At 40.6% G+C, this 27,287-nt stretch overlaps 2 protein-coding genes across 2 annotated transcripts in view; one reads left to right on the forward strand and one right to left on the reverse strand.

The window, feature by feature from the left end:
• arid4a (AT-rich interactive domain 4A) overlaps positions 1 to 10,598 on the forward strand; it is a 47,457-nt gene extending 36,859 nt beyond the window's left edge. The window contains exons 25-29 of the mRNA XM_080750809.1: positions 1,271 to 1,375; positions 1,940 to 2,095; positions 3,908 to 3,931; positions 7,745 to 7,891; positions 8,928 to 10,598. Of these exons, the coding sequence (XP_080606935.1) occupies positions 1,271 to 1,375; positions 1,940 to 2,095; positions 3,908 to 3,931; positions 7,745 to 7,891; positions 8,928 to 9,031 (536 nt within the window). The 3' untranslated portion in view covers positions 9,032 to 10,598. The remainder of the gene's footprint in view (positions 1 to 1,270; positions 1,376 to 1,939; positions 2,096 to 3,907; positions 3,932 to 7,744; positions 7,892 to 8,927) is intronic.
• A 12,066-nt stretch (positions 10,599 to 22,664) lies between these two features.
• Positions 22,665 to 26,720, reverse strand: timm9 (translocase of inner mitochondrial membrane 9 homolog). The gene is made up of 4 exons (XM_080750499.1): positions 26,686 to 26,720; positions 25,276 to 25,327; positions 24,695 to 24,790; positions 22,665 to 23,695 (listed from the first exon to the last, which is right to left on the reverse strand). The coding sequence occupies exons 2-4, from the start codon at positions 25,315 to 25,317 to the stop codon at positions 23,561 to 23,563; spliced, it is 273 nt and encodes a 90-aa protein (XP_080606625.1). The 5' UTR covers positions 25,318 to 25,327; positions 26,686 to 26,720; the 3' UTR covers positions 22,665 to 23,560.
• Between the last annotated feature and the right edge of the window lie 567 nt (positions 26,721 to 27,287).

The following is a 27,287-nucleotide window of genomic DNA, read 5'->3' on the forward strand; positions in this document are numbered from 1 at the left end:
TATCTTAACTCATATGCTGCCAAAAAAATACCCCTTTGTACCCCCTTCCCTGCCATGCCCGAGGAACCCGAAGATTTAATAAACTTAATTACATTTTCTTTTTTTATCGAAGCGGAACTAAAATAGGCCGGAACTAATGCTCCGTGATCGGTTTCTACACGGACACATTATTGAGCGGACCACTTAACATTGAGACCCTAAACCGGAAGCGGATGGTCCGTCCTCTATTTTGGCCCGTTAGCTTTCTGTATAAACACCGCGGCTTACAGATGGAGAACGGATTGATCAATTTTCAAAATTTCAACGGATTTGAGAAGCTGATGGAATACGCAAACACACGATGCATAGCAGTGTCCGATCGCACTATGGGAATTGGATGAGCGCCCGCGTTAACAGGTAGGAGAAGCCAGCAGTGAAAGACATAGAAAAATCTTCGGGCTCCTCGGCCGTAAACTACGAATGAGTTAATTACAATGAAATTAATTTGACATGTTTTTTTTTTTTTTTTAAGGGCAACAGTTGTATGATAGCATGATTATACCTGAGGGTGTGGGTTAAGTGATTATTGGCAGGGGGGTGCTGGACAAACGGCGATACAAGAGAAGAATAGAGTTCGCAATACTGGTATTCTCAGCTCAGCTCTTTTAAAACAGAGCTGAGTATACCAGTGTCGAGGACTCTATTCTCCTCTTCTCTTAAGTGATTATTGGACCTTCTGCGCTGCCTACGGGCACTCTCCCTTCGGGCACTCTCCCTTCGGGCACTCTCCCTTCGGGCTCATGCCTGCGGCAACGCAGGTGGTAGGTGCCATGGCATTTGTCCGAAGGTTCATTAGTCCGAAGGTTCATTAGTCCGAATTTGTTAAGAATACTATGCCTAACTCTAACCCTAACCCTAACCTCAGTAACCCTAACTAAATTCGGACTAATGAACCTCCAGGTGGTACAATAATTAGGATAACCGATAACCACTCGTGTAATATTGCTTAAAGTGATCTCAAGTGGTCTAGGTGTCCAGGACCACTAGAGTAGTGTTTCTCAAACTTAACAAATGTCAAGGTCTCCCCTTAACTCTGACAGCGAACACATGGAACCAAATGAACCCTGACGGGTGTCAGGGTTCATTTGATTCCATACGTACGCTGTCAGAGCTACAGACCTGTGTGTGTCAATTTAGACCCCCATAAAGGAACCCAAGGAGTCCCTGGGATCCACTTTGACAACAACTGCACTACGGTATGTGGTCTAATGTGACTGACTGAACTCTGCAGGTCAGAAGAGGTTGATGGATGGGAATACGAGCCCCTCGGCCAAAAAACACAAACGCAACCAAAAACGATCGAGCACAGCCAACAAGACGGACAAGAATGGAGCAGGTAAGAGAGAGTGTGTGTGTGTGTGTGTGTGTGTGTGTGTGTGTGTGTGTGTGTGCGCTAAGGCATTAACCAAAATATCATAACAAATTGACTCATTCGACTTCGTTACACAAGTCGACTCCCACCAGAGAAAGTTGAAAACATTTATTTGTATTATTTTTATCACTGTTTTTGCTCCGTGTGTGTGTACAGCGCTCATCAGTGTGATCAAGGACAGAATGATTCTCTTCTTTTCCCACTGTTTTTTTTTTCAATGGATGAACAGACAGTGCTGTCAGTAATATGTTGGATCCAACATTATGTAGGAATTGCAATGAAATGTATAATATTAAAAATAAAATAAAAAGCTGTATTAAGGGAGACAGGATCGCTTTAGGATATTCTATGAAGTCCAGAGGTACGTCATTTTGGGGTTTTGTCCCCCGTTCACGCACACTTGATATTTCAATCAAGCAGCGAACCCCCCCCCCCCCCCCCTATTGACTACATGAAAAGTACATGAACATGTATTAAAAAGACCGCGACTAAATCTGGGTTGCTCATCTCTTCATAAATGGTGTGCAGGTCACAGCAGCGACAGTGAGGACCAGGCGTCCAAGCTGAGCCCCATCAAGCACAGCCTTCCTAAAGGCCCCAGGCTGACCCCAGGCCTGGAGGCCTACCGAGACAAGACTGGCTTCTCCCCTTCACAGCGCACATATAAATGGACCTTCCAACTCAGTGAGTACAAGCGCGCAGACACATGGACACGTGTAGTCCACTTATTCCCACTGGGCAGGATACCTATAAAGATAATTATGCTATATCTTCCACCATAGTATTTATTTATTATTATTTCTTTTTAATAGCTGGTGTGGAAAGATTTTGTCTGGCTGGTACCCAAGGATAGACCCCCTGTTGGACTCTTGTCAGTGAATTGCATAGGGTTTGATGTTCTACCATGTATGGGTAACAGCACAGATATAAAAAGCTAGATACCTCCCCCGCCGCTGCAGTTCATTGGCGCGACTGGTCAAACACCGCTGGCGGAAGTGTCTAACTGTGGAACTGCGGAAGGCACTCTGCCCCCTCCAATGGGAAAGAGGGAGTCCTGCCAGTCCTGCATCTGATTGGCCTACCGAGCTTCCCATTCTGTGACGCACAAGGAAGCGTCCTTCAGAGTTCCCAAGAGCCCCGCCTCAGAATTCTGGAGGCTTGCATAGAGTTATTGGGAAGCTTGCCAGCTCTCTTTGACCAACGCCCCACACCGGAGGAGGTATCTAGCTTTTTATATCTGTGGGCAACAGAGCACCGGTGCCTCCTTGTGGTTGAACATGGCAAATACTGCCAGGTATTTTATTTCCCCCCAAGCTGGAGTAGCTCATTGCTACACCCAGTCAGATATTTCTATTTTAAAACAGAGTTTTCAAACTAGAAATGAGCTCTTTGCGTCGTTCTCTGTCATACATGGCCATCCTACAGAATCCTAACTCATTCTACACAGAAACTTGCATAGATACTTAAATACACTGTACTTGAATTTCAAGCAGGCTGTTCACCTGCAGTCCAAGTTGACTTTTAGTAAGCACTAATCCACCCAGTTTAAATGGAGTAAAGCCCTCATTCAGCTGTTTTGTGTCACACACTGAGCATGGACCAAACAAAAAAGAGAATTGTCAGGAGGTCAGATTGCAGCCAAACATGGGCAATCTGAAGGCTCCAAGTCCATCTCCAGAGACCTCGATGTTCCTTCACCGTGCTCGATCTAGACGATTGTGTGTTTTTGTTTTTACACGAATGCAAGGGTGCCAATACTTTTGTCCACGACTGTATACTGTACATACATGAGCAGAGTGCTCGTTCGGTTTCAAGTCGTGCGCCCGTCTCCGTTATTCCAAGAATGTGTCACAGTTGTTTGACCCTGTGGTGTCTAGGGCATTCACGAATAGTGATTTTTAGTATTTGAATTATTTGACCTCAAAGTATTCGAATATTCAACAGGACTGGCCAAAAGTAAGCAAGAGGCGAACATTGTGAAAATAGCCGATCTACATGCTCACAACGCCTTGTGTTGCGATGCGTTGTGAGCATGTAGATCTGCTATTTTCACAATATTTATCTGCGGAACCGAGTCACATTAATACCTACAATTCCAAGTGCTTGTCAGGGTGGGTGTCCCCAGTTCAAATATGTTTATTTTGGGGGTCACAGCCTAAAAAGGTTTGAGAAGCCCTGGTATAGAGCATTAACCAATTCATCCACCAGGGGCATTGACAACTCATTCTTATGACTCCTATCTAGTAGCCAAGCTTTATAAACTATATATTTTTTAAAGAGAAAACAATAAAATAAAATAAAAACGAATATTCGACTTTGGTGAACAACGTCGAATAGTGACTTTGATATTCGAATATTTGGTGAATGCCCTAGTGGTGTCACTGTCTGTCACACCATCTTCTGCTTGTGTGACCCCACAGTGTCTTGAGTTGTGGACAAAGGTGTTCTGTGCACACTCCTCTTTTATTGTGGGTTTTTTTCCATTCTGGGTTTCAGGGAGCCTTGTTGGAGAGGGACCAGGTGAGTTAAGCCGAGAAACAAAAAGAGAAACAAACAAAACAAAAACAAATAAATAACACCAACCACTAGAGGGCACTGCAGGTCAGGCACCGAAACCAACAGGGATAATATGTGTGTTTCCTAAACCCACCAGGATTGAGTTAAGACCCTTAACTAGGGATGGTCCGATCAGGTTTTTTGGAACCGATCAGCGAGCACCGATCACAAAAGTTTGATCACCCGATACCGATCAATCACCGATCCGATCAAGTTATTATTTATATTTTCTAAATGTTAATGTTTTAACTTTAATTCATTCATTCACTCATGAATTCATTTATATATTTGCCTTATAGTTATTTACCAGCATTACTAAGTATTTATTATCATAGCAGTAACTAATTATTCCTTCAGCACTGTGGAAATCAATACCCCAAAATGGCCTCAAGTGGGCATACTGAAGGGCTGGTTGATCGGATGCACCGATCCGATCCGATCGGTGAATTTACCTTTTGATCTAAACCACCGATTATCGCCGATCACGCTTTGATCGGCCCGATCCGATCCATTGCCGATTGATCTGTAACATCTCTACCCTTAACGCCCCTCTCAATAATCTTAAGTATGAAAGTGCGTATGAACGTTAGTGCTGCTCGCTCAAGTGCAAAGCAATACTGTACCTACTGTACGCCCTACTGATCCATTACAATACTGTACCTACTGTACGCCCTACTGATCCATTACAATACTGTACCTACTGTACGCCCTACTGATCCATTACAATACTGTACCTACTGTACGCCCTACCGATCCATTACAATAATACATTACTGTACCTACGCCCTACCGATCCATTACAATAATACATTACTGTACCTACGCCCTACTGATCCATTACAATAATACATTACTGTACCTACGCCCTACCGATCCATTACAATAATACATTACTGTACCTACGCCCTACCGATCCATTACAATAATACATTACTGTACCTACGCCCTACCGAACCATTACAATACTGTACCTACGCCCTACCGATCCATTACAATAATACATTACTGTACCTACTGTACGCCCTACCGATCCATTACAATAATACATTACTGTACCTACACCCTACCGATCCATTACAATCAGGCCTAGAATTTCGTCAGTTTAGGGGCAAGGCCAATTGGCCTTTGATGTTGTCAATTTTTTGAGGGCACAAAGGCCAAGTGCCAGGGCAGGAAGGCCATCATTAAAACAATGATTTTAAGTCCACACCACAGTCATAATTAATTTAGCTTAAACGTTAAGGTTTAATGTAATACCTTTCAATTAAATAAATATCAAGAACCTGTTTATTTCTGTTTTGCCATGTGCAGTGGTGTAAAGTAACTAAGTACATTTACTTAAGTATTGTACTTAATTGTTTATTGTAATTTTGAGTATTTCTAACACTTACTTCTATTCCACTACATCTCGGATCCAAATATTGTACTTTTACTCCACTACAATTATTTGAAATCTTTAGTTACCAGTTACTTTGCATATATAAATTATAATATTATTAAATATACATGAACCACTTTAGCCCTATTTAGGCTATTTGAAAATAATAAAGCTTGTAGAAAAAATAGCAGATCTACAAGCTCAAGATGTGTCGCATAACAATGCGTTGTGAGCTTTGTAGATCTGCTATTTTCAAAAATGTTGTACTTTTACTTTTGGTACTTTAAGTACATTTTGATACCAATACTTTTGTACTTTTCTCAAGTATATTTTGAATTTGAGGACTTTACTTGCAACGGAAGTATTTCTACATTGCAGTAGGCTATTGATACTTTTACTTATAAGTGAAACATTTGAGTACTTTTTCCACCACTGGCCATGTGCACGCACACACGCACACAAACTCCTCCCTCCCGTTCGCAGAGTGATCCCTTTCTCAACAATAATGTACTTTCTGACAGCTCAGCCTCTTATCTTGGGGAAAGAATAGCTTTTGGCTCTCTTGTGCTGCATTTTGGTTGTTGTCCTGAGCTCAGCAGAGCTCCGTTTGAAGGCATTCGTTCGCACATTCGGATTTATTCAACAGGCTGCGTTAGATAAAACTCCCGTTTAGCCCGGTGATGTTTTTGTGTTGTAACTTGTATAAACACTGTGTCGCGGGACTCCGGCGGCTCCACTATGCGGCGGCTGCTATGCTGCTACTACGAGCGTAAATGGAATCTACTACTGGTCATGTGGTGCAGCTCAACCAACCACGCACTGCTGTTACCGTAATGACTGGAAAATCGCGCAGAGGAATAAACGGTAAAAAGCAGTTAATGGACTGCTGTGGGCGCCAGGGCACCACGGCCACTGTGGCCGTTTGGGCATGTCATTTTTCGAGGGGCACACGGCCAAAGAGAGGGGCAACGACGGCCATGGCCGTTGTGGCCGCCGTGAATTTCCTGCCCTGATTACAATAATACATTACTGTACCTACGCCCTACCGAACCATTACAATACTGTACCTACGCCCTACCGATCCATTACAATAATACATTACTGTACCTACTGTACGCCCTACCGATCCATTACAATAATACATTACTGTACCTACACCCTACCGATCCATTACAATAATACATTACTGTACCTACGCCCTACCGAACCATTACAATACTGTACCTACGCCCTACCGATCCATTACAATAATACATTACTGTACCTACTGTACGCCCTACCGATCCATTACAATAATACATTACTGTACCTACACCCTACCGACCCATTACAATAATACATTACTGTACCTACGCCCTACCGAACCATTACAATACTGTACCTACGCCCTACCGATCCATTACAATAATACATTACTGTACCTACTGTACGCCCTACCGATCCATTACAATAATACATTACTGTACCTACACCCTACCGACCCATTACAATAATACATTACTGTACCTACGCCCTACCGATCCATTACAATAATACATTACTGTACCTACGCCCTACCGATCCATTACAATAATACACGCAGCATAATACGCCCAAAGCCATATCCAAACTATAACAATTTAACTGATAATTAGTAAGAGTTTTTATTTTGAGCACAGTAGTGACAAATTAATAGCTTTCTCAGTACGTTTTTCTCTTTAGCAAAGTTACAAAGTTTTCCCTTTTTTAAGCACAGTACAAAAGTTTCAAGTTGTTTTTTAGCACTTATTTTGAGCACTGTAGTGACAAATTAATAGCTGTGCATTGTGCAAATGCAGGCTTTTCTCAGTAGCCTACAAGTTTTATGCCTTTACTAGGTCTGACTTTATCCACCCTCCATGTGTCCGGCAAGGATTTCAGCCACTCCTAAAAGTCCTCGCGTTTCCGCGAGGCGGGTCTTAACTCAATCCTGGTCGGTTTAGGAAACATGCGGATAATACAACAACAAAACATGTTCTGGTCACATGATTTCTGTAGGGGTTGATGGAGGCAGCGGATTGGCTGGTGAACAAATGCAAATCTGCAACGCACACACATGTACTGTAGAACAAATATAAATAACATACAATACACGCCCATACACCGCAAAAACAACATAAAGAACACATAATATGTTTACAAACCTACCATGCACTAGGGCATTCACGCATAGTGATTTTTAGTATTCAAATTATTCGACCTCAAAGTATTCGTATAGTCGAATATTTGGTGAATGCCCTACCATGCACACATGTATGACATGCATACAATACACACACCTACTGTTCTTAGATCAGAACTGTAATTCTTTTGTCCTTTCATTTGTCCTAATTCCCTATTCTTCTCCCTGTGTGTGTGTGTGTCCTGTCTTGTCTGTCCAGGTGAGTTGGACGGTCTGTCCAGTTCGGAGCGCATCGCGTACCTACAGGACAAGCTCCAGGACATCAGGAGGTACTACATGTCCCTGAAGTCTGAGGTGGCCTCCATCGACCGCCGGCGCAAGAGGATGAAGAAGAAAGACAGAGAAGGTAAACCAGCAGAGCCAGTGTTTGATTGATTGAAGAAGACCTTATCGGTACATGGTCAACTAAAAGGAGCTTTACGGCTTATTTACACAGGAACCCTTTAAGTTTCAAGTTTATTTCGCCATTTACATTGGAATTCCTGTTCACAAGCCACACACGGAAACAAAACAACACACACAAGACAGTACATAATAAGACAAGGGTACAATGAGCATATTGGCTCAGTGCATCAATTGTATAAAAAAGTAAAAAGTTTAAAAACTTTAAACAATGCTAGGATAAAGTGCATTAGTGCTACTTTAGACAGGAACATTCACGTCAAGTCATTTAACCATTTATTGCAAAATGGAATACACAACAAGCAGATTTAACCATTTATAGCATAAATGGAATACAGTTAATCTTGGCGTTTAAAGGGCTCTGCGATAGGAGATGCTCACTGACATTTTTTGTGCAAGCTTTTCTGAGCATGCTAAGCAAAATCAGGGAACGCAAAGCAATACCCCCCATAGGGATAGAATAGCAGAATAATAGCAATACATTGACGTGTAACTTAGTCAAAATCACTGCATTTGAGCTTAACCTTGACATGTAACATAGTAAAAATCACAGTATTGAGCTTAACAACATTGACATGAACTTAGTCAAAATCAGTATTTGAGCTTAACCACATTGACATGTAACTTAATCAGACAATCACAAGTATTGAGCTTAGCCAGACTGATCGTGCAAAGGTGGAGGCTGGGGTGGAGGAGGCAGCAAGAACAAATGATTCCGAGCATTCGTAGAGAAAGCAAGCCGTATTTAAAGGAGCCTTCCCTATTGATTGAGAGCTTTGATAGGAGTATGGCAGTCATGTGACATAATGACCAGCAGATATGTTAATGAGGTATGAGAACAGAGCTGACTGACATCTGACTACAGCTGAGCAGCGACTTGACTCCCATGTCCTGCATAAACTAACGCTGACGCTTCATTTATTCAAAGTCTGCAAAGCCCTTAACGGTGGTTGTCCTCCTGTCTCCTGCTGTGTCCACAGTGTCCGTGACGCCGGCCTCCACGTCCTCAGGGTCCTCAGACATGTGTTTGAGTCCGTCCGGCTCGTCTCCGTCTCAGAACACCGTGGCGTTGGAGTGTAGGTGATGACACGCCCACCACGTCGCCGGACCCCTCCCACACCTCTCCACATGCCCCGCCCACTCCCCTCCCCCACTCCTCCCCCCCTTCCAGACAAGACTCTGTGAATGTAACCGACGTAAACTGCCATTTTACTCCTGGAGGCACTTTAAAAAGGGCCTGATCCGTGCGTTAAGTTGCGCGCGGTTCGATCGGTGGATCTACGATGCCGCAGTGATGGCGCCTCACTGCGACGCGTCGTGTGGGTTTACAGATCTGATATTTCCAACCGGTGCGCGCAACCACGCATAGCGTCAAGCCCCGACTTCTGTAACTTTTTACCCTATACTGACCCCCTTCTATGATATCAATACCAATTATGCTAATCTGTAAATCAAATCCATGTGAACGTGTGAGAGCTGGCCAACTGGGGGGCAGTGTGGGTGAGGGGGGGTGGGTGTAAGAAAAGGTCAAAAGGTTAATGTGCTCTCCTATAGTCCCCCCGTCCCCCCCTTTATGTCACAACTGCCAAAGCCTGAGTTTATTCATCCATCCTACTCATCTATCTACCCAACCATCTTACCGGGCAGGGCGGGGCGGAGGGGCTGATGGGAAATGTAGTTTACTGGAGAGCCTGTGAGTTTGTCTTCCAGCACAGAAACACAAAAAACTTTATGCAATCAATTTGTTTTTGTTTTTTTGTTTCTTTTTGTTTTGTTTTGGGGGGGGGGGGGGGGGGAGGGTGGAAATTAGAATAAAATAAAGTTTCTTTTCAAGAGAGAAAGGTGGAAATAGGATAGGAAAAAACCAAGCCGACTGCATCTGGTCTTCTACTGGCATCTAATCAGGTTTCATTTAACTGTTTTTTTCTCCAAAACTCACGACACATTTCCACACCTGTTGTTTTTATTTTTATCTTATCCTTTTTGTAAAAAACAAAACAAAAAAAAACAAAAAAAAAAAGAAGAATAAAATCCCCTTCCAGTTGATTCAATTCTATTTATTCTGTTGGGACACGTTATTGAGAGAATGCCTTTATGTATTCAGTAGCTTGCATACACTCTCCTCTTGTTTTTCATTATGACATATGATTTTACCGTAAATATGTTCTGTAAAGCAACACTGTCCACAGTAGAGACGGGCAACAAGAGACCTAATACATAAGAGACCTACAATAGCAACTACTTCCTCATAATGGCAGAGGGCAGACATCACAGCTAGGATTTAGATCTGACCATTAGTTGTGCCATAAAGGTTACTGTACGATTCGACGCGGTCTGTCTCTGTAGTACAGGACAGGCGGACGCAGCTAGTGTGGTTTGTTTCTGTAGGACAGACGATGTTGGTTGTTTATGAGACGGACTTGCAATGTTGTTCGTCTCACGGACGGACGGACAACGTTGTTTCTCTCGGGGACAGACGGACATGCCGTTTGTCTCTGGGACGGATAAGACGTGGGTTTCATTCCAAGTCCTCCACGTTGAGGACCAACACAGGTGTTTGAATTTGTCTTATTGGCAGAGAAACTAATGTTCTACATTAGATTCCAGGGACTCTGTGGGTTCCTTTATGGGGTCTAAATTGACTCGTACAAGTGTGTAACTGGTGTACAAGTAGAACCAAATGAACCCTAGCGGGTTCATTTGGTTCTACTTGTACACCGTCAGAGTTAAGGGGAGACCTCGAAGTTTGAAAGTTTGAGAAACACTGTTCTGCGCTAATCAAAACACCCGTGTTGGTCCTCAACGTGGCCAATCAGGACTACAAATGAAACCCATAAGTCTTTGTCTCTGTGGGACGGACAGACAGACGTGCTGTTTATAGTAGAGGTCTGCATGGGTCCGGCAAGTTGGACCCGTTCTGAAACGGACCTCTCTGGCTTTGTTACTTGAACCCCACCCCTTTTATCCTTTTTTTCCCCCTTTTTTTACTTGAGACCCGGTCTGAAACGGACCCGAGGATAATCAAGAGCTGGTCCACGATGGACCAAAGAATAACCAGAGCGGAACCTCAACGGGACTAGATGCGATAATTCTGCTCATGAGCCATGATCATGGTCTGGAATCTTTATTATCGTTTAATCGTGATAGAAAACACTCACAATAATCGTATCGTGGAGACTTATCGTGAAATGATCTTCCACCAGGCACTGGGATCAATTCACCTTTTTATTTGCAGAGCTGCATTTAAACCAGTGGTCTCTGCCTCCTTTTCCCCCAGCGTCTTCTCTCATTCACCACTGTGTAATGATGACTTGCTGACACAAAGACACTGTCCTCGCTACCCTGGGCGCATTGAGGTGTTCAATCTTCTATCAGGCTACATTATCTAACTATTTTCAGCCAGGCTTTTTGAAGCATTGGTCATTTCACTGTTGTTGAGTAGTCCCCGCCTGTAACCTCCCCCACTACGTTGAGATGTGCCCATCTCCTATAGGCTGTATCAGATCTGAGCAGTGCGTTGCAGAGCTTTGGATACATAGGCTTTGCCGGCTTTCTTAGTGCTACTACCGTCGATTAATAATTAAAAACCACACGGAAGATGTTCTGGGGGGCTTTTTTTGTGCACTATACCTTCTCTTTGCGTTTTCACTTTGTTTAAGAAAACCGCTGTGGCGTTCATGCTCACACTGCACTGCAACTTGAGATTTTTGACAGCGGTTCAATCGTCTGTTAACTGCTTGTTCAATTTGTGAGAATAGATGGGAAACCAAATGGGATTTAGAATTAGGACATAATTACAACCAATTATGTCTTGATGTTTTTAAATTGAAGATTAATTTGTTTCATAGGGAAATAAAGCTGATCGAGTCCTCGGGTCCACACAGGTTTCTCTGTTAACCCGAGACCTAAGGCAATCCTAAGAGTTATGACCCGTCCCGTACCCTTGACAAGAGTGAATATTTTGGACCCGGACCCGCTCAGGTCTCGGGTAGGATCTCTGGGTTTTCGGTTACCGATGGATCCATGCAGACCACTATTCGATAGGACAGACTATGTCGTTTTTCCCTATAAGACAAAACGGACGGACGGACGGACAGACAGACAGAATGGGTTTGTCTCTGTGCTTTCAATGTAATGAAAACTTCTTTGGACTCTCTTCTCTTCTAAACTAACCCAGCTGTATCAAATCACCTTTCTTAACTTTCGGTTTCTGTACATAGCTTCCAGAAAAGATGAAAGAAATACAAAAAAAAAAACACATGTATTTGAGAAATACATTTTACACGACTGTAAAGAATGATTTATATTAGTATTTTTTAAAAGGAAAAAAATGACCTTTGTACCATTATGTTACGATGAAATGAATGAATTTGAGTTTGTTCCTCTCTCTGTGCTGTTGGGTTGGAGAGTAGAGGGCCATGTAAATAAGGAGCTGGGTAAACATTTCTATACTTTCTATCTTGGTCTGGGTTAAATGTGGAGATACATGTAAAGGCAGGCTGGGTTATAAGACAGAGATTCCTAGCTAAAGGAGTGACAAAGTATTGAGGTATTCTCTGTTGAGTAAAGCCATTGTTGTATGTTTATGTAAGATAAAGCAGAGCTCTCTTTGTTTCTAATAAAGTTTTTAAATATAGTCCACTTGGTGTGTGTGGTTATTTGTCACCTGGTCTTAAAACGGCAATATCCTTAGGCTTTTAAGCCGTGACATCATGTTGTAGTCAGACCTCCAAGCAGATTTATTATCAATATCTGTCCCTCGCTATTTCAACAGATCCGAGACAAAAATAACAACTAAAGTATAATTCTACCACTTTCCTTTCAACAACAAAGAGAAGAAAAATTTGTAAATAGTAAAAAGATTCACGGGCACTGGGGCCTTTTGGCCCCAAAAGTTCTCCTCTGCCTACAAAATGATGTCAGACTTAACAGCTCAAAACCTGTTGCGATTGGCTGTTCTGTTGTTGGGCAGAAGCCAAACTCCAAAATGTAAAATGTTCAGGAAATGGAGAGAAAAGAAATATCCAGCCCAGTGGAGTTGAGAGATTTTGTCATGCTTTTTACTACTTTTCATTGGTTCAATATGTTTTCATTCATATGGGGGGGGGGGGGGGGGGGCACTCAAAACCCTGATATATTGATTTAGCTGGTTTCTGCCGGACAGCGACAATATAATGCAAGAACTAGTTCTTAAATCGTCCCAATTCCAATCCGTTGACTTGCTGACTCACTGACCTAGCCAAAGTCAATGTGCACATTCACTTTCGGGCTTGAGGGTTGTTCCAATTGAAATAGTAAGTCAGTGAGGGTGTGGGAACGCCCCTTTTTGTTGACTTTCCTTAAGTCCGTACATTTGCAGCCTTTGGCAAAGGAATTACCCACAGTTCATAGCGTTACCAGGGGAATCCTCCAGATGTATGCAAATTAATCATGAATCGCAGTTAAAGTCAACAAACGGCAGTGTTTTCTCCCTGTTCTCAAAGGGAGACGGAATGGAAGATATATACTTGGTTTAAAAAAATAAGGGGACAAGAAACGTGCCATGTAGATACATGGAAATGCAATTTAAGTTGAATAATATAGCCCTAATCTAAACAGAAATTAAAACGAATTGATTAATGTAAATATTATAATAATCAACAATCACAGACTTTAAAGCAATGACTGTACATAAGGACAGTAAAGAGTTTTAAATGTGATGTAAAGTGTCATGAATAAAATGCTGTTCCATTCCTTTTAGCAGCTGCACCCTCTAATCTGAGTCCCCAGAAGTTCTTTTGTTCACAGTCACACCTAGACGTTAACAGGTGACATCAGGTAAGTCAGTGAGTCAACAGGGAGGACATTGGAATTAGGCCATTGATTATGTTCTAGACAGCCAGATAATGGATAGTAAATGGGGGGAGGGAGGGGGGGGGGTGGAGAATAGAAAAGCCAGAGGCTAGATAATAGAAAAGCCCAGACATTGTGCTGTGATAAAAATAAAAAATAAAAACAGCTTATGGGCTTCTCTCATACACATACACATCCATTGTAACTTCAAACTTCATTTTAACCATGATAGATTTGTTAAAAACACCCATTATTTTTTCTGGTGACTCAAACTACCCTCCTAATACGTGAACTTTTTTCATTTATTTTTAATAATTATTTGGGAAAATGGAAAAAATGAAATACAAAATAAATGAAAAAAGGTATTGAAAAAACACGGCCTGCTCACATATTAGGAGGAGAGTCACCAGGGCCTGGTAACATTTACAACAAATATCTAAATATTGAATCAAGCTAATTAAAAACTGTCCAGGGTGTTCATAAAAGCCTGATTAGACAATTAAATGACCAAACGTTTTTTGAAAGTGGAATATCCCTTTAAGTATTAAGGCTATGCCTGGTTGCCAGGTGGGTGGTGATCCAGCTGAAGTTAGCCACACCCACATTGTTGTATGGGGCGAAAAGGAGGAGGGGACTATATTTCATTAAATTGGTGTATTTCATTTGGGCCTTTTGACCGGGCTTTCACTAACCAAAAGAAAACCAAAAACACACAGGGAATAGTAGAGTAATGTTAACTCCATAGACACATACAAAACAGAAAACGTGCAAAACTATTGCACCACCTCTTTAAAACATATCCACAGAGAGAATGGATCCAACCCAGATTGTATGTCATGGTGCACTGCCCACTGTGTTCTCAGGGCCACACTGTCCTGGGTACTGCGATTAACCATAACCACCACTTACCTAACCCTAGCATTCATATGATGGGGCTATAATGGACCCTAGCATTGATATTGAGGGGGCCTAACATTCAGCAAAAATAACAGATGTACACACTGGGAGCTTGTAGATGTGCTATTTTCAAGAGAATACAAAAAAAACTGAAATGGAAAACCGCACAATGAGTAATGTAAGTATATTTTGATGCCACTATTTTTCACTTACAACATTTGCGTACAGAACTGTTGTCTCTTGTAACGGAGTAGCCTATATTTCTACATTTGTGGCATTGCTACTTCCACTTGAGTAAAAACAAATCTGAGTGCTGGCTACTGATGTCTCTTTCAGTCAGTGCATCTTTATGTTCTTAGACTGCCATTTACTGGATTCAGTTCATAGTTGCTGTCATAGTTATTTCAATGTTACATTTGATTGCAATAATGGTTATGCAGTTCATACCTAAATGTAGAGTTGAAAGAAACTCACGACCCAGTCAACAGATGATGTACTGTATGTGTAATTATTGCTGTCTGTTTACATGGAGTTAGATTTTTTAATTTGGAATTTATTCATTTTCTGGATGATTGTTTTCTCTTGATTTTGTTTGCCAGTGTTTGTTTGGTAATATGGGATTTGATCTTGATGTTTGTTTCTAGAAGCCACACATAACTCATGTCAATGCCTGCTCACCTGTTGGATGGATGGATGAAATGGAAACATTTGTCTGGACATTGCACTTTCATACAGCAACAAAGGCCAGTAAGCCTTGGCTTCAAATATGCTGTTTTAGAAATGTACATCATAGCTTAAGCCTTAAGATCAAACAAACATAGTAGTTAATGCTAACTAAACTGAATACACTTCTTTGCTTATGCACATTGCTGTAAATGTGCTTATAAGTTATAACTTAAGATATAGCTTCAAGATTCAAAGGCTTTGTCACATATTAGAGTTTCTGTGTCCATGTGTGTTCCTATAACCACTGGCGTCTGGCATTTTGTTTTAAAATCCAAAATGTGGTCATGGGCAGTATGGCTGACTTGGAAGGTAGTCTTAAAGAGGTGTCCCTTTAAATGAGACGCACAATGAATTATTTGTCTTCTCTCCGCTGTCTCTGTGTAGCCTGAATCCTCCTTGAAATGTAAATAATTAGTAAAGTTAAATAAGTATGGAATATGGATAAAATCCATAACCAAAATAAGAAGAGACGAGCCAAAGGACGTATATCTTAGATTGCTGTATTTGAAGAGAGTCAGACAGGAAGACAGACAGTGAGCATACCATAGTGGTAGCTTTCTAAATCTCTCTCTCTCTTCCAAAATGGAAGTTAACATTCAGTATATAAAGAGTACAGTTATGACAGTAAGATCTTCGTGGGACTCATTCATTTGTTCCCAGATCATAACAAGGAAGACAGTGACACGTAGTGTTGGTAATTTTCTACTAGTGACATACAGTATAAACCAAAACATGATTATATCATGGCAACCAAAGTTACTATGACCTGTAATCTATTAGCCTGAGCTTACAGTATCCGACCAAAATGTGGTCTCCTATACTGTAAGTTCAGTTCATAATATATCCTTATATGGTCATATGACCCTCATACACAAACCAGAGAATTATGTATCATAATTCTACCCTATCACTCCTTGTCAATACAGCTTTGATCGATTCAGACACCAAAAGGTGTCAAACATGTCCACCCTCCTCCTCCCTGCCTCCAAGAGGAGGTGATGGCCCTCCTATTTGGAGTGTATTTACACCTGTATGTCCACTTGTCAGGATGCAAATGGAGAAGTGGCTCATACAGCCAGGATGCATTGACATGTAAAGTGTGACCAGGTCGTCTGTTCTGTAAACATTCCTGTACAGTAGCCTATACACAACTAAAAGACAGACTGTCCTTTAGGCCAGTAGTTCTCAACCTTTTAAGACCGCGACTCCCAAAATAATCCTATTTTAACTGGGGACCCCACGAGCACTAAGAGTTGAGGCATTACATTTTGTACAGTATAACATGGATCTACTGTGAAAATAGCAGATCCACATGCATGTATATCTGCTATTTTCATGAATACTGCCTCTAATATTTGACAAGGTGCAGATACCCTCTGTACACTTAAACTTTATGTTGGTTTGTTTACTGTTGAGTGAGAAAACAATGTTGCACATTAAGTTAATCACCTGGGGACCCCCCAAAATAATTGTACCTGTTTTGGAGGGTGGGGTCCAAATAGCAAAAGTAGAAGAAGAAAAGAAAAAAATTCCATCCATTACTGCATCAAAAGTAATCCAAAGAAACTGTAGGCTATGAAAACTGGTCAAACATTGGCCAAATGATCGAATAATAAGAAATTATCCAAAATATCTGGTTGTGAGCTTGTAGATCGGCTATTTTCTCTACTCTGTCGAACCGAGTCAAACTAAATTCCAAGTGCTTGTCTGGGTGGGGAGGTTCCCAGTTCAGATATGAATATTTTGGGGGTCGCTGCCTTAAAAGGTTGAGAACCTCTGCTCTATAGGTGCTAAAAGGGAAGGACATCCAGTATTTCTACCGTAGAGGTACACAGCCTATATAGACCTACTATTAGATCATTTTTGGAAGGCGAGAGCAAAAGAGTGTGTGTGCGCAGTGAAATGTTTCATGCTGAGCAATTCTGAACAAGATGCTGTATTAAAAAAACGATTTGCAAGAGTTGAAATTTCAGGGTTATACATTTCAGAGTTGATTTCAACTCCCAAAGGGTAATTTTAACACCTTCATATTTAAATTGGGTTCAGAGTTGGAGTTCTTTAAAAGAGTTGATCATGTCAGTGTTTCCCAACTCCCAAAAGTGTAATTTTTAACACTTTCTGGTGTAATGGTTGAGTGTTTGCAGTTATTTTAAATAGTTGATTAAAGGCAGAGTTACTCAATTCTGCCTGGAGTTGATTTCCACTCCCAAAGTGTAAATGTAACACTTTCTGGTGTAATGTGTTTGGAGTCATTCAACTCATCAGAGATGTAATTACTGTAAGCTCCTCCTGCTCACACCTGCATTTTGGCATTTTCTTCAATGTGTATTCTTCTAACAACATCATTTCATGGTAGGGGCCGACTTATTGAAATGATTGTAAATGTGTGCTGCAAACTAAATGCAGTATGTATTGCACACTATATATAGGCTACTTCTTTCCTAAACTTAACTGCTGTGTTTTATTCTTGTTTGATAACTGCCCTGTTATGCTCTATTACTATCAGTGAGATGTTGGGCAACTACATTTTTCTTAAAGTTTTCTTTGTTGCTGAATACATGATCCTTGGGATGGGTTAATCTCACTCCTATAGAAAGAAACACCATTATTACCCTATTACACACTATTGAGGCAAAGTGTATAATTAAACTATAAGATATAGGTTATAGCGTGTGTGTGTGTGTGTGTGTGTGTGTGTGTGTGTGTGTGTGTGTGTGTGTGTGTGTGTGTGTGTGTACTCAGTAGCTTCTTGTGACCATAGCATGCTAAATGCTAATTGATGCTCTCTCACACTGCCTTGCTAAGTAGGCCTACCATTATTAGCCTGCCCTCAACACCTTTTTATAAAGTTATTTTAATAGCAATGATTTGCATTCTTGGTAATTTCACATCCTCTGGTTGATTGATGCTTATATCATCTGCCTTAATTTTAAGAATAAACAATCCGTTATTTTTCACAAGCTGAGAAGCAACAAGAGTGGCTTGCATTTTGAAGTATAATAGCGTTGTACATGGTAGAACTATGCTGCAAATAGAGGCACAGAACCAAGGGGGAACACATACTTGTCTTTACTCATTATTATCAAGAGTATTATAGTGGTTTGCATCTTTAGTTTTATTATTTCGTTTTGACCGTTTCAATCCCAGTTAGTTTTAGTTTAGTCATCTTCAAAAAGATTCCCCTGATTATAGGCTATTATTATTATTATTAAACTATTATTATTACAGAATGGGTCCCAGCTCGGTTTTAATTGTAGACTTGACATTTACTTCGTTTGTTTAATTCGAACGTAAATGCCTATACAGTTTGTGGGCGTATACAGCATTGTGTAAACAGAGTACAGTATAAGGTATGAAGCTTTTTGGAACAAATAGCTTAATTTATTTTTTCTCAATACAAATAAAAGAAAGGAAAAACGGTAGAAGCTCTGTTTATGCTGTATGTGCAGTATGTCTGGATCCATTCGTTGGTTTGTAGTCCTTAGGGTGGTTGTATATCCTTCTATATTTAAATAAATGTTTATCCATATTTCGATAGTGTTTTCGTTTTATTTAAATGTCTTGGTAGTTTTGGTCAAATTGTTAAAACGTCAATGGTAATAATCATGATATAAATATTAAAATATATCACTCTTATATCTTTAGTAAACAGAAAATACATTTTCCAGGTGGGTTGCAGATTTCATTCAATGGACAACAGATAATAATTCCTCAAATATGATAATTCCTCAGAATGTTTGTCTTCTAATTCTAAGTTTAGTCAGTACAGTACAGTACAGTACAGTACAGTACAGTACAGTACAGTACAGTACAGGAGGGTAATTTGGTTGCCTTTGCTGTTTTGAAACCCTGCGGCACTCTGAGGTTTGCAAAAATGTAAAGTTTGTTAAATAAAATAAATGTGTCTTATTATTATTTGTCTTTTGTCACTTCCAGTTTCAGTAGTTTTTATCCTGGTCCTGTAGACTAGAGTAGTTGAGTTATCTGTTCTGATCTGACGAAGGTCCCCAACCTGCATGCACATGTATTGTCTGTTTACTGGTGCTGGAAAGATGCTGCACTACTATCAGAATAATATACTGTGTTATTTTTAACCATTTAACGCTGGGCTATATGATGAGGATGGTCTCCTCAGAGAATCACAAAAGAGCCATAGGGACCTGTGTTTACATATCATTAGCCCACTCATTTACATGCCCATGGATGATGTTTGTGACAGACATCAACGATCATGACCATGGTGATGGTAATGAAGGGTCAAGGCCGGGGGTGTGGCCAGGACAGGACCGGTGGTCCACGGCCCATAAGAGGCCTTCCTTCAGTTCAGTTCAGTTACTTTGGCCTCAGCTCAGCCTCCACTATGCTCCGTCAGCAGAGAAGCCAACGCCAGCCGAGCCGCTTCCAGGACTTTGTGGATCTTCCACCGCAGAAGAGGATCCGGAGGGCCGGGGAGACTCCTCCGAGTCCTCCCGCACAGCGCACGGCCCACCGCCACCAAAAGGCCACTGGCTGCCACAGCAGCAGCCCGAAAAGGCCTACTGCAAGGCCTACTACTACTGCTGAAAAGCGTGCCATCGCCCCCAAGGTAGGCCTACTACTTTAGTTTATTTATGTATTTATTTTATTTATTTATTATGTATTTATTGTATGTATTTATCGATGATCATTTGTTATACCGTTTTCCACACAATTCACAACTAGGATATTCCTGTGGAAATAAGCCTCGGCTTTCTAGGATCTTTTAGTTGACCTTCTACCAGTGATTTGTACTGTCATGAAACTGTACTTTTTTCTATTGCAAACTTCTAATAAATTCTTCAATCAATCAATCCCATTTGAAAAGATTATTAGGTCTATTATATTTTTTTAAGCAACTCACGTGCAGTTTTATTTGCTAAAATGTCCAAATTGTAGTTAAATTGTAGGCTATTTATCAGTTATTGTGCGAGGGAACACATTTACCTTTAAGTTCTATTTAGGCCTAGCGTCACAAAATAAAATGTTATATCCTACTAAACATCAAAATGATTGATTTCCCACGCCAGGTGCAGCACAGCGAACAAGACGTGCATGAAATCGCCACCACGGACTTTTTCCTGCAGTCGGCCGCCGCCGGGGGCGTGCTGGTGGAGTATGTATGTCCGGTGGTGGAGTATGTGTGTCCGGAGGAGCTGCTCGCTCTGTCCGCCGCAGAGCGGATCGAGTTCATGCAGGACAAACTGCACCGGATCAGGACATACTACGCCTCTCTCAAGTCCGAGGTGGAGTCCATCGACCGCCGCCGCAAGAAGATGAAGAGGAAGAAACGACGCCGAGATGGTAAGCGAATTAACGCCAGTAAAATAACATTATATCTATTAGAAAATTAAAGGGGTATTAAAGTGCAAGGGGAATTAATTCCGTCTTAGACATTAATTGTGATGATGTCAAGTGAAGCATGACCAATCCTGTCAGGTATTGTCCAGTCCAAGATAAACTCAACAGTTAAAAAGCTAACAAGAAACAGTAGTTCACCCCCAAAATGTATTTTTTCCCCCCTATTGATTACTTACACCATGGGTACTTGAGTTCAATTATATTTTTGTGTTATAAATAAATAATAAACCATTATAGTAAATTTACCCCCATTGATTTCAGATGCATTTGGAATTAACAGGGGTACATTAATTGTAATCAAGTTATTGTCTTAATGCGACAAATACAAAACATTGTTATTGAACTGAAGTCTCCATGCATGGCGTGAGTAATCAATAGAAAATTAAATAAGTTGTGTTGGGGGTGAACTACTCCTTTAAGGCTTTATATGCCTATACTTTACCTGGCATAAAAGCGTGTTGACTAATGAACACTTGTGGTGTCTCCTCTTCATCCAGGTTCTACCACTCCAGCCTCTGCCTCTGTGTCATCAGGTTCTTCTCCTTCCATGGACACTGCCTCTTCTCCTTCCACTGACACACTCATTATTTGAGTGTGTGTGTGTGCGCGCGTGTGTGTGTGTGAAATTATTTGAGTGTGTGTGTGTGTGTGTGTGTGTGTGTGTGTTTCCCTGAAGATGATGAAGTTTCTGAAGATACAAAGAAGATACTGATACTTATAATATATTTTTTGTATAGCCTATATTTTTTTAATGATCGAAATCGATTAATTGGGAAACAATTACGTGTTTCCCATGCCAAATATAGCAACCACACATAGGCCACTTATAAAATGCAGCTTTTTAATGTTTTTGTAGATATCATATATGCCTATATTGTTTAATGATCGAATAGTGAAAACATTACAATGAAGTGTTTCCCATTGCCAATAAAGCACCTTTAAATCGAATTGATTGATGTGATTATTTGTCACCTGGACTGAAAACATCATCATCGACACACTTGGTGAATGCATGCAGCTAATAAAATAACCTACATTATTATTTTATACATCTAAAATGTATTTTTATTTGCCTACTCAGATTAAGAGTAGTCCACTACCACTATCAGAGAGAATATGTGCCACAATATTCATGTGTTATAATCTAAAGTATCAACAATCCATGCATGCATTGGTTTGGTTGGTAGGCCTACTAATTATATTCTTTGTATAGGCCTATCCATTCATGGAAAATCTCCAGCAGAAAAGTGCATATCTATTAAGTGCATAAGTATAAGGGCTGCTAGGTGTAGTTCATAATAATTTGTACTTTAGTTCAATGTTGTTTAGGTTTGGCAACATATTGAGTGCTTAAATAGCTGAAATAGTTTTGAGCTAAATGTTCATATACCAAATAAGTGTTTAATTTTGTATTTACACATTGCCCACTACTATGCTGTAAATTCTCCCAAATGTATTCTATTCGTCTATTATTAACCAATAATGTTAATGAGGATAGTTTAATAATTAGCTGTCTTTGGTGAGTCAATTGCTTCAATCATAGTTTCAACTATAAGCCTGCTGGGAGATTGAGAGCGCATGAGAGCATAGTGTAACAGTGACACCTACCGGTGGGGAAGTGGTAGAGGCGCACACAGAGACTTGAACTTGGATGGCTTATTCTGGAAATGTGTTTTCATGTAGGCCCAATCTCGCCTATTAATAATTAATAACATACTTAAAGCTGCAATCTGTACCAGGGATTCGAACCCGAGTCTCCTGCACAAGTGCTGAAATTCCTACCACTGAGCCAATAGAGCATGCATGCATACTCACTCACTCACTCAGGGAAGAGAATACATTTTGACATTCACGCAGTACCATACAACATACCACGACCACTAACAGACTGGTCAAAATGACATTTTATTAACAAAAAGAAAAAAGGTCACATCTACAACTTACAGATCTTAACGTTTTATGATCTGGAGATCTGTTGAGCGTCCAGCTGTTGTCTCATGTCTTCCCGGGACATAAAGGTCACCCGACCTTCACGTGAATGTCCTGGTGCAGAACAGCACGAGGCGACAACCATCTTCCCGGTGCGGTTCTATGGCTCTTTTTGACTACAAAGACTTTGTGAACGTGTAACGTACTTCACAGGATCTGGGTTTGTTTTGACATTATGCTATGGCTCGCTTTCAAATAACTTGGGCCCTGCTCGGGAGGTAGAACTGAAATCTGTACAAACTGAACAACAAAACATGAAAGTGTCAGTTGATGGAGGGTTCTAGCCTTTGTAGACAAAAAGAGCCATTTAGATCAGGGGTTCTCAAACTTTTTTTTTACTCGGGGCACCCATGTAAATAACCTTTCATCAGAACTGACTGAACATAACTTTATACTTGATGTTTAACCCCACATCCGATCACCAAAAAATAGCCGATCTACAAGCTCACAACACGTCACAAAATGTGACGCATTGTGAGCTTGTAGATCGGCTATTTTTGGTGAAGAGAGTTGGGGTAGATGGAAAAAAAATAACTCATCAAGTACAGTGCAAATCAGGTCTGTTTTACTTAAGTGGTTAAACGTACTGAAGTGATATTGACGAATTCCAAATATTATCAAATGATTCCGCGGCACCCCTGGACTGGCATCACGGCACCCTAGGTTGCCCCTGCAACCCACTTTAGGAAACCCTGATTTTAGATGCCCCGAGTCCGACCCAGTGAAGCCAAATGAAGGCGGCAAACACAGTCCAGTCCAGTCTGGTCCTGCTGTCAGGAGGTCCCCAGAGGCTCTAGTGCGGCTGGCCCAGGAGGCCTGCTTTAGCCGCCAGAGCCTCGTTCTGCTGGATGTGATACTCCTGGAAGCGCATGGAGATCCGCTGAGTCATCTTCAGATACTTCTGGAGACAGCTCTCGGAGCAGGTGGTCTGATCGGAGGAGAGGCAGAGCACACGGTGCAGAAGCAAGAGTGTCACAATTATTACTGCATCAAAAGTAATCAACAATTTATACTATACAGGGTTCCCACACATTTTTACAAATTAATTTCCAAAACCTTTCCAGAATATTGAACCCAATTTCTAGGACTATATAACAATAATTCAGCTCAATAACGAGTCGCTTATGCTTATGTGCAATGCCTAAAGACAGGTAGTGTATGCCAGTGGTTCTCAACCTTTTCAGGCTGTGACCCCCGAAATAATCATATCTGAACTGGGGACCCCGGCACCCGGATGAGCACTAAGAGTAGAGGAATTTTGTATAACACGGTTTTATTGTGAAAATAGCCGATCTACATGCTCACAAAGCCTCGCAAATTTTCACAATTTCTGCCTCTAATATTTGACAATTTGGCCAATGTTTAATTTGTAATTTCAGAGGTATTAACAAAATCAATAACCAAAGACAATGCATAGCTATTTTTTCCAGGACCTTCCAGGACCCTTGATCAATTCCAAAACTTTTCCAGGACTGGAAAAATATTTTTCTAATTTCAAAATATATCCAGGAATTTCATGACCTTGGGAACCCTGACAATAAAATCATTAGCCAAATTGTAAAATAACATAAGAAAGAGGCAAACATTTTGAAAATATCGCTCAAAAAACATTTTATTGGGGACCCATACAAAAATGTCTTTCCATTTGAATGACCCCCTGTGGGTCCTGGGACCCATTACATTGAAAATCTCGCAACATCAATATTTCAATTCAAAGGAGCGTTACATTGCGAAAAGCAAGTGTCAAAAATAAAATAAAAACTGTTGAAAAGGGGGAACATATATACAGTTGGAGGGGGTACAGCATTGTGTAAACAGAGCTATGTCGCATTTTGTAATTGTATATAGGCCTACGGGGTATAAAGCTTTTGGAACAATTAGCAGCATTGTTTTTCCTCAATATAATTTAACATCACTGATTAATTACCTCCTCTGGCTTCACCTCTCTGGTAGTGAAGTCTTTCACACAATCCATGAAACAGTTCTCTGTCAACTTGTTGTATGTTCCAAGGAACTCCTTGAACTGCTCACACACACACACACACACACACACACACACACACACACACACACACACACACACACACACACACACACACACACACACACACACCATAAATAATCAATAAGGCTGGGGGTGATATGATTTCAAATGTGGGTAATTATGTGGGTAATTAGTGTACAAATGTAATTCTAAAAGAAATGGGCAGCCCGTGCAAAGAAGCTAGAATGGGTGTAACTTATGTTGGATACAATTTTGTCCACAACTCCATGCTGTATTAATGTGGTGTGCTATAGTAGAGATAACAACGTTGATCAAAATAACAATTCTTTAATTAAGTAATGCAGCCGTTTAACAATAATAGAACTCTTGACAGCGTAAAATGAAACCAAGTGGACCTATAAGTGGCTTAAAGATCTATAAGGGTCCATTTGGTTACCAATCACTGGTTGAGAACCACTGTCCTCGATGGCTGTAACTGAGCTGAATAGAGGAGAATGCATTACCTGTTTGATCTGGTCTGACTCGGTGGTCTGCACAGCAGCCATGGTTCTGCTTCTGGAACGCACAAGGAAATGAATGAAAGCTGGGTTTATTACTGTAGAGGAATACTAGAGCGTACGCCCCCAAAATACACTCACTCCGGGTCAAATCTGGCAACCTCAGAACGATCACCAGCAGCAGCTATTCCTAAAACGTAACCTCAGTAAAACTATGCCGTAGCCTAAACGTATTCCTAAACCTAACCTCAGTAAAACTATGTCTGACTCTGAACCTCATCTTTTTCATACATGTAACCGCAGTAAACCTATGCATACAACTAACTAGCTAGGTTGTTTAAACCTGGGTCAAGACTAGAGTAAGACCCACTGAGATGGTGTCCCAAGAGTGATTTAAACCCAGATGACTTTAGCAGTACATTCATTATTAATGAATTAACCTGCCGTAGCTTAGGAGATATTTCTCGTGTTATTTTAACAGGCTAAAGAACATATCTTGCATATACAACAGGACGACAGCTATTAGGATGATAGGAAAAACAAGCTTGTAAAAAAACCTTCCCTTGAACAGTGTCTCTTAACAAAATATGTGTCTGTGACCACATTGATTTATTACTGGAGTCTGGACTGCCTGCCCACTGTACCAAGACATCAGAGACACATAACTACCCACATGGCATAACCACTGATGATAAAACACTAGCATATCTGCTGGGTGAAGTACAACAATGTGCAAACACAGCAGCAAGATTCGTGAGCTGCTGTGATAGGAGAAGGATATAAAATGGAACACAACCACCTCAAAGACCATTTTATATACCCCTGCTCTGCCTGCATGTAACCTTCCTTGATACATGAAAACGGTTTCACTGCTTTCACTAGTACACATTGTTCTGATTCATTGTATAGTATTGTATTCTGTAGTGTGTACACTTCTGCTTTATGCCAATAAAGCCCTTTGAATTGAATTGACAGTGTCTCAATTTTTGGGACGCCTGCGGCCTGTGGGACTGTCCCACGCAAAAGGGGGACATCTGGTCACCCTAGGAACCAAATGGACCCGTTATACAGCTCTTCAACTCTGGTTCCATTTCTCAAATTCACACGTAGAATTTTACAGTGTCAATTATCAGAGATAACGCGGTGTCAAATGGGAGTGTGCGGACTGAACGCACATTAAACTGGGGGTCCTGGAAATGAAAAATAAAGGCTGGTTGACAGAATCACTGCTTTAGCTAACACACTCACTGCTAGCTCGAGTCGTTAGCAGTACATTTCTAATGAAATACACAGCACAAATCACCCGAATAGACAGACTACGAGATCACCCAAATATGACATTAAACCGTGTAAAGTTGTAGGCTGAATTATAGTGCATTTATAATGTAGTATGAAAGGCATAAAAAAGTGTCAGACCTTTAGAATGGAGCCAAGCGTGTCTGAAGGTCATGTGACAGACTGTGTTACTGACAATATTGTCCGATGTCGAACAAATGGGTGATTTCATGTCACCCCTTCTTATTCTTATTTTTATTCTCATTAATAATACTAATAATATCCCCTTCTTATTCTTATTTTATTATTATTATTATTAAAATTAATTGTATTTACTTATTTGCATTGTATTTTTAGAGTAAAGGAAAATAGATGTTGTACAAATGAGAAATATGTTGTTGTTAAATTATTATTATTTTTGTCAAATATGTTTTATTTCCAACAGATTATAAAACATTACAAAGTTAACAAGTTGTCCGAGTTAGTTTTCTGTTATGGCAAAATCAAAGAAAAGAGAGAAAGAAAAAGAGCAAGAAAACAAAAAAGAAATACAAAAAAATACATTTTGATTTATATAGTTGTATTATATATACCGGAATATTTTATTATACTGTCGATGACTATATTTCACCTTTTTTTTTTTTTACATTTATTTTTAAACATGTAATATCTTTTTATGTTGATGACCAGAGGCGTCAATTGGGTATGGCAAGCTATGTCAGATGCCAGACAAGGGAAAATAA

The sequence above is a fragment of the Nannobrachium achirus genome (genome assembly GCF_963921795.1).
Source record: "Nannobrachium achirus genome assembly, chromosome: 20".
In the NCBI taxonomy this organism is placed as follows: Eukaryota; Metazoa; Chordata; class Actinopteri; order Myctophiformes; family Myctophidae; genus Nannobrachium; species Nannobrachium achirus.